Below are 11992 nucleotides of genomic sequence, written 5' to 3' on the forward strand. Positions count from 1 at the left end.
GAAAATTTAGGACAAAGGCATTTATTTAGATGGAAATTCTTGCACAGATTCAGTATATTTTGAAAAGAAACAAATCTAACAGTAACATGCTGAATACAAGCAAAAATGTAACATGACTAAGTCACTAATATTTATTTCCTTTAAAAAGTATCTCCGAATAACATTGTCCTAAATTCTGAGGTTAGCCAAAAAACATTTCTATCCATTGCCATCAAAACTTCATATATTGCTGCGGAAGGGCATTAGCACTGACTATATTTGTGGGGAGGTGAAAGTGATACATTAAATGAAAACATTTAAATACTTAGGGGAAAAAAATAACTTGGCCACCAGCATGGAGTGGGAAATATATGTCAAAAGGTTTGACTACCAGGTCATGTTAAAAGCTGCAGTACTGATCATAGAAAACAAATTTCATCCCAAACCAATGTTAGCTTTTCAACCCTGATAAGGCACACATCTAAAATTAAAAGTAAGATAGGCATATTTTTTAAATGATCACCACTGCAGATTTCAACAGTAAATATTAGCTTTCTGCTGATTGAACATTGAAATAATTGTCAAAGCTTTCAATAAAATAAATGTGAAGTACTGCAGATGCTGGTAATCAGAAAAAAATGACGTATTGAAGTCTGGAGTTCAATTACATCCTGATTTCACATTGAATGGAATAGGTTCTAAACTTCACTCTTAGATGACTCAGTTGTAAACTAAAATAATTAAGAGTGACTAATTAGCACGGCAGCATTATTTGTGTTTTTTATGCTAAAAGATGTACATTTTCCTTTCAAGTCTTGTAATACACTATTGTAGCTGAAGGGATAACATTTTCCAGTTTCCACATTTTGTTAGAGACATACTAAATCAAATTAATTAACATTTGCTCTCATTTTCTTCTGTAACTGCACACAGCACATATTCCATACTGCATTCAGTACAAACACATTAGTTAAACACAACAAAAACCACACACATTGCAAAATATACACATTCCCTTCAAACAGCTTCTGAAGATTTTCAGAAGGCCAAAAGAAAAATCCTATGCATTCCATGAGAAAAATGGGATCACAATGAAATTTGCAACTTCACTTCATAAAAATAAATAGTGATGCCTAGAGACCAATACCTAGATATCACTGCACAGATTAGCTTCAGAGAAAGTGTGTTTCTTTTGTTTTGCCAGTTTTCTGTCAGTGATCACTCTTACTTTGGTACAAAGTTGCAGGCGGTGCCTGCCAACTAGAAACTTCCCCAAGTGTTCCAATATGAGAGTCTGTTCTAGTGGCAGCAATCCACAGAGGACATCATGGTTTTGGTATCGTTGAATGCCCTTTAGTACACTGTGTAGAAATCACCAGACAGCAATCAGCAACAGGAATCCTTGCTAGTTTATTCCTGGTTCATCAAGGGAACTTAACGCCAGTTCTAGCACCCAGAGTGCCCACTTGGCTCAAATCCAGAGAGAACATCTCACCTCTGTACTTGACTTGAACAGTCTCTAATCTGGTCAGTGACTTCCCTTGTTTTTCTTTAGTTTGTGGCTCTTTATGATACTGCAGTGCAACAAAACAGAATCCATTGATTGCTGAGTGTCCTTTTATTTCCAACACTATCCCAAAACATGAACAATCAGCTCGTACGTAGTCATCATTATTGCAGTGTTTGGAATCTGGCGTATCAGCTGAGCTTGTAGTCCTCTATAAAAAGCAAAATAACCTTCCTCTATTGCCACTAGACGTGCAGTTTGCAAAAATGATTTGTACTTTGTGCCTTCCTCCCGTAATCGTGTCCTTATTACCTCTGAAAAACAAATTTTAAAAATGAAAATACCATATTTTCTTCAATTTTCACTTTGATGCTGTGCTCAGCATAATTAACTGATCCATAAAAATCTATTAGCAATCCTGCTCTTTAAGCAAGTACCAATTGTTCAGGTATATGTCTAGACCGTGAGTCTTTTATCAAAGGAAATGGCGATCTATCTTCATGTGTACTTTCTTAAAAAAAGTCACTGAATAGTGAGTGTACATAGAATCCAACTCATTATTTAAAACTATTTTAGAGAAAGGATTAAAAGGCCAATAACTGAACTCCATAGATGGGTTAATTCAGCACGAGTCCAGCACCTTCCTGGTGGGAATGGCTTTGTACTGCTCCAAGTAGTTCTGAGCGACTAGGGGTCTACTATAATGTGCGTGCTTGTGCAAGAGCACTTTTCAACTTCTTTCTAGGCACACAATAAATATTCTACATCATGTATTGATGATGTAAAAGTCAGAATGAAAAAGTGAAAATAAAGATAGGATGACAAAAGAACCAGAGAGGAGATGAAAGTTATTTTTGTGCATGGAATTATGATTATCTGAAGTGCAGAGTTTGAAAAATTGGTGGAAGCAAATTCAATAGTAACTTTTAAAAGGGAATTGGTTACATTATTTTGAAAGAAGGTAATTGAAGGTCTGTGGGCAAAGAGCAGGGGTGTTAGAATAATTGGATAGGTTTTTCCAAGAACTGGCCTAGGCACAATTGAATAACCTTCTTTGAATCATATAATTCTATCAATCATTCTTGAAATGAACCTGCCAAAGCAGAATCATAAAAGGAGAACAAACCTAGTGTTGAAATACAGGTTGTGACAGCAAACAACTGTTTATTTTACTGCATTCTACCAATACTAAAAGCTGCAGTCAGCATTGTTAAATCATTTTGTATGTGCACATTTATAATTGCACAATACTGGGTTTAGGGAAGTGAAAACATTCCAAGTACCATGAAATTATCTGGAGTTAGTTGGGAAAATGTGCCAGAGGAACTGAAATTACTTGCAGCCACAAAGAAGCCATGGATCTTGATGGGAACCAATGCCTTCAGAAGAAAGGATAGTTTCTTTAGAGAAGGGTAGATTTAACAAAAAAGGAAGAAATAATTAAGTACTACATAGAAGACAAGGAAGGTGATAAAGTGAATCTAAATTAGAGGGATAATAAGGTCGAACAAAATATTTGAGCACAAAATATTTTTTCCTATACCTTTCATATAGTGTTATAGAGTCAGAGAGATGTACAGCATGAAAACAGACCCTTTGGTCCAACTCGTCCAATCAGATATCCTAAATTAACCTAGTTCCATTTGCCAGCACTTGGTCCAGATCCTTCTAAAGCCCTCCTATTCATATAGCCATCCAGATGCCTTTTACATGTTGTAATTGTATCAGCCTCCACCACAACCTCTGGAAGCTCCATTCAGTTCCTTTTTAAAATCTTTTCTTTCTCACCTCAAACCTATGCCTTCTAGTTTTAGACTCCTCTGGCCTGGGGAAAAGACCTTGATTATTCACTCTATCCATAACCCCCATGATTTTATAAATTCCAATAAAGGTCTTAAAGGACTTATCCTTAAACTTTGACCCTGGTTTGAACTCCCACAACATCAGGAACATCCTTCCTGCACCTAACCCATCTAGTCCCATTATAATTTTCAGGTTTCTGAGATTTCTTCCCCCCTCACCTCGTTCTTCTAAACTCCAGTGGATACAACCATAACAGACTCCAATCTCTCCCCACCTCTTCATGGCCACCTGCATTTTATTTCATGCTGGGACTAGACTTTTTTTTTTTATAAAGTCATTTTAACATTTATATTCTTTGTGAATTTCAAACAATGTGATCACAGTCATATGACACTACGATTAATACAACAGGTCAAAGCAGTCCTCTGCAAAAGATGACTGTGCAACACCATTAGTCAAAAGAACAAAACACAATTGTAGTTAGGTCTTTTGATGAAGTAATTTGTAATATTGCAGTTTCACTTCACTTGATCATCAGAAATTGAAAGCTATAGGTCTGAATTCACAAATTTAGAGCAGTGTAGCACAATAAGAGGGTCACGACTACGTTCCCATTAAATGAATCGGGAAAAAACGAAAATTAACAGAACTTTGTTCTACAAATACTTAAAAATGAATTTCAAATTCCTTCATGGAAAGTGGTCTCAAAAATTTCCGTAAAATAATAGAAAATTGGATCCAGTTTCCAGAGGAAAATACAATTAGAAAATCTGGGAGTATCAACGGAATTTTAGATAACTTTTTTTTTAAAAATCAATTTGCTGACATACATCAGTGAACTAAAGGCAGTATTCAACAAATCAAAGGAGAAGAACAAAGACGACTTGCCATGAGGGTAAGCAGTACAAGATGCGCAAGTCTTAGAAAAGCCAGCTGCCATCATCAATCCTAGGAAGTCCGAAGCGTTCTTGTCATTTTCCCTCACAGTGAATCTCCATTCCTCTAAATGTTTCTTCAATGCTTCATAAATAACAAAATGAATCACAGTCTCGGAGATCCCAGCATACGAGGCAGTCAAACCTCTATAAAAACCTTTGAATCCTTCAGTTTGATAAACGTATTTTGCACACTGGAAAGCATTTGTTGCTTTCTCACCTCGCTTCCTGCAAATAGTGAGGAATCGATAAAGGCATTAAGGATTTCATACTTGTTACTATGACTGCAAATACCTTAAAACACATACATTTGTGTAGCCTACCTGCTTTCCAGCTGCATCCTTGTTTTGACCAACCAAATTGGGTTCATCAATGTGTTTGTAATGAAGCCTGGTATATAAAAGAGGCACATGTATTTATTTCTATTTCACATTTTCTGAAATATTATCACAAATGCAATGGGCAAGTATGTCCATCAGCTTCAGGGGCCACCATTTTAATAAAATACATTAATAGCGGTTACATTTTATATAAGGATGTTATACAATTCATAATACTCATTTGTTGCTGAGGAGTAAAAATAAGATTTGAATAATTTGATAAGGGATATGTAAACAAGAATAAGCCACTTAGAATGGGCTTGAGGGGCTATCATTCAATAAGGATATGATTGATCTACAGTAACTCCGCAAACCCAACTTAACCCATTTTTCTTAATATCATTTGTACATTTTTCATAACTAATCTCAGATTAAAATTAATAATTGATCTAGCATCAATTTTCATTTGCAGAAAAAGCTCCAAACTCATGTATAAAGTGTTTCCAAATTTCACTGAAAAGTCTTGCTCTAATATTTAAGACTATGCCCTCAGTCCTAGTTTCCTTGACCACTGAAAATATTTTACTGCCATCTACCTGCCTGTTACCCCTAAAAGGTTGGAAACATTAATGAAATCACCCTTCTAAAATTGAAAATAAGACTGTGCACGCACACACACACGGGGTCTGGGAAGACGTGCAAATACAGCAAACAATTAAGAACTGAGATTGCATGCTCACTTTTATTACAAAAGGATTTAAGTACAGTGTAAAGATGTCTTACTGCAATTATATACAACCTTGGGGACACCACACTGAGTACTGAGTGCAGTTTTGATCTCCTTAAATATGGAAAGATGTACCTGTCACAGAGTGAGTGCAACTAAGTTTCACCAAGCTAATTCTTGGGCTGAAAGGATGGTCTTATGAGGAAATATTAATAGAGTGGGCCTATATTCTTGAGGTTTAAAGAACAAGAGGTGATCTTATTCAATGTATAAAATGCTTTTAGAGATTGACCAGATAGGTACAAAAAGATTTCCACTGGTAGGAGGGCCTAGAACCATGGCTCATAGTCTTAGAGTAAGGGGCAGATCATTTAGGACTGAGGCGAGGAATCTTTGTTTTCAATCAGAGGGCACTGCCCAAGAGGGCTATGGAGACTCAGCCATTGAGTATAATCAAAACTGATGTTGATAAATGTTTACATTTTAAAATCAACAACTATGGAGATAGTGTAGGAAACAGTGTTGAAATAGAAAATCTGCCATGATCTCAATGAATGGCAGGGAGTGTTCAAAGGGTTGAATGGCCTACTCCTATTCCTTATATTATACAAGGGGCATAAAACTCAACTCCTTTGTGTGTTCACTCCCAAATGAATATTTTAGTTAATACTTAATAATTATTTAGTACTTACTTGCAAAACCAGCAGAACACATATTAACAACATTAGAGTGTGGCACGAAGATCGCATTACACTTCTCCTTAGCTTTGGAGTAAGCAGCAAAGTAGATTGCTCTGTACATGTACAAAAATAACAATGCGTTAAATATTTATTGCACTTGATATATAACAGATACATTGAATTATTAAATAATTTGGGTAACATTAGAACTGGGTATTTAAAAATGAAGGCTAACATTTGTTGCTTTAGATACTGACAATGTCAGCAAATAGCAAGGTAAAGAAATTGTGAAAGGACTTGTGGACACCAGGAATCAAATTTACTTGGCATGAAAAAATGTACACCAATGTGGTCAACTAAGAGCATACAAAAACAGATTTATGAATATATTTGGATTATTTCAAGATTTATCTGAACAGTCTCCTACTCAATCTGGAAATAGAGTAACTACAATCACATCTGTTCTGGCAGCATCTGTGAAAAAAAAAAAAAAAAAAACCAGAGTTAACGTTTCGGGTCCAGAAGGAGTTGATAACGATCCGGCTAGGAGGGTGAATAGCGGTTAATGGGGTCTGTTAGTGACAATAGGTAGTGTGCAATGGCTGCCATTCTGTCTTTCTAACTTCTCCTCTCTCTTCAGGCTCTATCCTTTATCCTATTGTTTATTCCCTACCCTATTCCCCTCCCTATTTTCCAATATAAACTAACATTTTCCCAGCTACCATCAGTTCTGAGGAAGGGTCACCGGACCTTAAATGTTAACTTTGATTTTTTTCTTCACACATGCTACCAAACCTGCTAAGCTTTTCCAGCAACTTCTGTTTTTGTTCCTGATTTACAGCATCCGCAGTTCTTTCAGTTTTTACAACCACATCTGTGCTCTTGTACACCATGATGATCGCTTTGTTTGGCATCAGAACGGATCTGCATAGTAACTAACCCTTTAAAAATTTTAGGTAATATATACATTCACTGAAAGAAGTGGCTCAGTAGGTAGATGCACTGTACAGACCAGAAGGTTTCCCTGTCTATACTATCTGAACCAGGGACTAATGGGCATAATTATTGTCAGTATGTCTGGGTTGAGGGAAAGCTAATGTTGCAAGACTAAGAAGCACTTGATTACCCATCAAGGTAACAGAGTGGTACGTCAGCAGTTTGTTAATTAAAAAATACTGTAGATTCTGGAAATCTGAAACAAAAACAGTTATTGCAAAATCTCAGCAGGTTTGAGGAGAAGAAATGGAGTTAGTATGTCAAGAAATTATGATGCAAGGAAATCTACTTGAAATGTTAATTCTGTTTTTTTCCTTCACAGATTCTGCCAAACATACTGAGCACTTCCACAACTTTTGCTTTAAATCAGGTTGCCACAACTCCTTTAGGGGAGTGGCAATGATGCAGTGGTATTGTTGCTGGACTAGAAATCCAGAGACCTAAGCTATTGTTCTGTGAACACGGGTTTGAATCCCACGATTGTACATGTTGAAATATGAATCAATAAAAATCTTGAGTATGGGAAGAACATCCTGCAGCAGCACCACAGTGAAACTGGCTGGGAAGAGTATACTATTTTTAATCACTTATAGTTTGTAAAAGTCTTTATTTTTAGTTTTGTTTATAAAGGCAATAGTTTCAGAGGTCCAAAGAACAGGGGCCTTAGGTAATTAATATTAGTTTATTCTAAGGGCGATCTAAGGATTTAATTTAAAAAGGGTAAGTTACAGAAGGATGGCTCAAGGCTGTGGTGTTTTGGGCCCCATACCTCAAGATAGATGTACTGGCCCTGGAGCCAGTCCAGAGGGGTTCACAAAAATTATCTCACGTATGAAAGGCTTAACATATGAGGAATGTTTGAGGACTCTGGGTCTATACTCGACGGAGGGAATCTATTGAAACTTATAGAATACAGAATGGCCTGGACAGAGTGGATATTGGGAAGATGTTTCCATTGGTAGGAGAGACTAGGGATCCAGGGCACAGCCTTACAGTAAAGGGAAGACCCTTTAGAATGGAGACAAGGAGAAACTTCTTCAGCAAGACAGCAATGAATCTATGGAATTCACTGCCACAGAAGGCTATGGAGGTCAGGTCATTGGGTATATCTAAGAAAGAGATAGATAAGTTCTTGATTGTCAAGGGGATCAAGAGTTACAGGGAGAAGGCGGGAGAATGGGGTTGAGAAACTTATCAGCCATGATTGAATGACGGAGCAGACTTGATACGCCAAATGGCCTAATTTCTGCTGTGTCTTATAGTGTGCTCCTCAAGCTGTATGTGGGAAGTCCAGTACAGTGCCAGCGTCAGGGATCAGAGCATGTACAGACATATCACAGTTCCTTGAAGGCCACGTTTCAGAGTTCGACCAGTGACTGGAGATGCAGTGGAGCATCCGCAAGGCTGAGACTAACATGGATCGCACATACAAAGTGGTGGTCACACTGCAGGCTAACACACATAAGTCTGCAGGGAACGATAACCACAGGCAGGAAATGCAGGAATCCCCTGTGGTCATTCCCCTGCAAAAAGATATACAACTTTGGATACTATTAGGAGGCAATGGCCCCTCAGAGGCAAACAGCAACATGAAAATTCATTGCACCACAGTCGTCAGTGCTGCCCAGGACAGGAAAAATAAGTGTAGGACGGCTACACTAATAGTGAATTCAATTGTAATGGGAAGACATAGATGTTTCTGTGGCTGCAAAGAAGACTCCAGGATAGTACGTTGCGTCATGGGTATTAGGGTCAAGGATGTCTTCAAGCAAATATAGGACATTTTGGAATCGGAGGGTAAACAGTCCATGATTGTAGTACACATGGTACGAATAACACAGGATTAAAAAAAAATCTTAAAAGCAGAACATAGGGTGAGTTAGGAAACAAATTAAAAAGTAGGGCCTCAAAAGGTCGTTATCTCAGGATTGCTACCAGTATCATATGCTAGTCAGATGTAGAAATGGCAGGATATATTAGACAAATGTGTGGCTGGAGAGAAGGTGCAAGGGGGAGGACTTCAGATTCTTGGGATACTGGACTGGGTCTGAAAGTATTTGCTAGTGCAGTTGGGGAGGGTTTAAACTAAAGTGGCAAGGAGATGGAACCTATACAGGGAGACAGAAGAGGGGGAAATTAGGGCAAAAACAAAGGACAGACTGGGAAATAAGAAAAGTGATAGAGAATTCAAAGGCGAGAATCAAACAAGTGCAAAATAATGCAAAAGGGACTAAGAATGTTAAAAAGACAAGCCTCAAGGACTTGCACTTGCGTCTTAACACAGGCCAGATATTCTTTAGCCTCAAGTCTGAAAACTGAAGAGACCTAATAAATGAAAATCTTCTTGAAAGTGGATCCAAATGGACCTGAACAGACCTGTAGACATGTTGAGTTTGGGCCTTCTGGAAAAAAAAATACTTTGCTTTGACACAAAGCTAAAGTTTTTCCCCCTCCCAAAGGTCTGAACTGTGCTTCTACAGGTCCACTTGGGTTCATTTGGGCCAAGCAAAACTTTTTTCCAAAGAGCCCAAACAGACTTCAAACAGTACTGAATGAAAACCAAAAATATCCATTATCCAAAATCAGTTAGTCCCAAGTTTGCTGATAAAGCATTCCTAACTTGTACACAGACCATTTGCAATCAAGTGGATGAATCAGTTGCACAAATAGATATAAATTACAGAGATGTGGCTGCAGGGTGACCAGAGATGGGAACCTAATATTAGGAAAAAGGATAAGGAGTTGGGCTAGCATTGCTGGTTAGAGAGATAAATTAACACAATAGACAAGAAGGCTATTAACTCTGAAGTAGAACTGTATGGGCAGAGCTTAGAAACAGCGAGGGACAGACAGCGTTGGTAGGGATTGAATATATGCCTCCAAACTATAGTGGCAATGATAGGGAAGGCATTCAATGGGAAATTGGAGACAAACAATAAAAGTGCATCTGCAATTATGCATAACTTTAATTTGCATATAGATTGGGCAAACTAAATCAATAACAATACCGTACAGGAGAAATTCCTGCAGTGAGAGGGGGAGGTTTTCTGTATCAATATGTTGAGGAACCAGTGAGAGAATAGGCTTTCCTAGACTGGATCATGTGTAATCAGAAAGGAATAATTGGCAATGTAGCTCTGCAAGGCCCCTTGAGTAAGAGTAATCTGAACATGATAGAATTCTTCATTAAGATTGAAAGTGTCCTAGTTGATTCTGAGACTTGTGTCCTGAATCTAAATAAAAGAAACTACGATGGCATGAGACGCAAGCTTTTATAGATTAGAGAGGTTACTTAAATGGATAATGGTGGACAGGCAAAAGCAAATATTTACAAGATGGATAATGCAACTGCAACAGCGATTCATTTCTGTAAAGCACAAATTAAAATGGAAAAGGTGACCCAGACATGGCTAACAAGGGAAATTTGGATAGTATTAGATTCGACAAAGGGACACAAAAATTGTTTTAAAAAAAAAACCCAGCAGACCTGAGGATTGGGAGCCGTTTAGATTTCAGTAAAGGAGGATAATAGGACTGATTAGAAGGGGGAAATATAAGAGTACAGGAATAAGCTTGTGATAACATACAAACTAGTTGTAAAAAGCCTTTATAGGTTTGCGAGGAGAAAAAGATGAGCGAGGACAAATATAGGTCTCTTACAATCAGAAACAGGGGAAGTTATAATGGCAATACAGGTGGCAAACCAATTAAATACATATTCTGGTTCTGCCTTCACAAAGGAAGACAACTAATATCCCAAAACTATTGGGAACATAGTCAAGTGAGGAGGAGGAACTGAAAGAAATTAACATTTGTACAGAACCGATGTTGGAAACCGATTAGATTAAAAGCTAATAAATCCCCATGGTCTGATCATCTATATCCCAGAATTCTTAAAGAAATGGCCTTAGTAATGCTTCAGTGGTCATCGTTCATGATTCTATAGACTCTGGAACAGTTCCTCTGGTTGCAGGGTAGCTAACGTAACCCACTATTTCAAAAAGGAGGTAGAGAGAAAACAGGGAATTATAGACCAGTTAGGCTGATATCAGCAATGGAGAAACTGCTGGAGTTCATTATAAAAGATTTAATAGCAGAACACTTGGAAAACAGTGACAGGATTTGAAAGATCAGCATGGATTTTTAAAATGGAAATTATTTTGAAGAATCTACTGGAAATTTTTTGAGGATGTGATGAGGTGAGTTGATAAGGAAGAAAGAGTGAATACGGTTTATTTAGACTTTCAGAAGGCTTTCTATAAAGGCCCACATAAGAGATTAGCATGTGAAATTAAAGTGCATGGTATTGGGAGTAGTGTATTGACATGAATGGAGAAGTGGTTGGCAGACAGGAAGCAAAGAATAAGAATAAATGGATCTTTTTTGGGATTGGCAGGCAATCATGACTAGTAGGCTACTGCAGGAATCAGTGCTAGGTCTCCAGCTATTCACAATAATATTGATGATTTAGATGAGGGAACAAAATGTAACATCTGCACTTTGCAGATGACACAACATTGAGTGGGAGGGTGAACTGCGAGGAGGATGCAGAGATTCTTCGGTGTGATTTGGACAAGTTCAGTGAGTAGGTAGACGAAGTATAATGTGGATAAATATGAAGTAATCCACTTTAGCAGCAAAACCAGGAAGGCAGATTACCACATTAATGACAATAGACTGGGAAAGGGGGTGCTGCAACAACACCTGGGTGACCTTGCACACCAGTCACTGAAAGTACGCATGCAGGTGTAGCAGGTGGTGAGGAAGGCAATTGGTACGTTGCCTTCATAGCAAGAGAATCCGAATACAGGAGCAGGGATATTTTGCTGCAGTGATACAGGGTCTTGGCGAGACCCCATCTGGAGTATTGTGTGCAGTTTTGGTCTCGTCTGAGGATGGATGTTCTAGCTATGGAGGGAGTGCAATGAAGATTTGCCAGACTGACTCATGGGATGGCAGGACTGATGTATGACAAGAGACTGGATCAATTAACGCTAACTTCAGTGGAGTTCAGTAGAATCGCAAGATGTGTTTTGTTTTTTGGG

The 11992-nt window shown here is 38.0% G+C and overlaps 1 protein-coding gene across 1 annotated transcript in view; it reads right to left on the minus strand.

Moving 5' to 3' along the window:
• Positions 1–11992, minus strand: part of slc25a33 (solute carrier family 25 member 33) — a 24918-nt gene continuing 12926 nt past the window's right edge. Inside the window, exons 4-7 of the mRNA XM_020520486.2 lie at positions 5964–6064; positions 4548–4614; positions 4178–4452; positions 1–1800 (exon numbers count right to left, since the gene is read on the minus strand). Of these exons, the coding sequence (XP_020376075.2) occupies positions 1610–1800; positions 4178–4452; positions 4548–4614; positions 5964–6064 (634 nt within the window). The 3' untranslated portion in view covers positions 1–1609. The remainder of the gene's footprint in view (positions 1801–4177; positions 4453–4547; positions 4615–5963; positions 6065–11992) is intronic.

Source organism: Rhincodon typus, chromosome 31 (genome assembly GCF_021869965.1).
Source record: "Rhincodon typus isolate 14 chromosome 31, sRhiTyp1.1, whole genome shotgun sequence".
Taxonomy (NCBI): Eukaryota; Metazoa; Chordata; class Chondrichthyes; order Orectolobiformes; family Rhincodontidae; genus Rhincodon; species Rhincodon typus.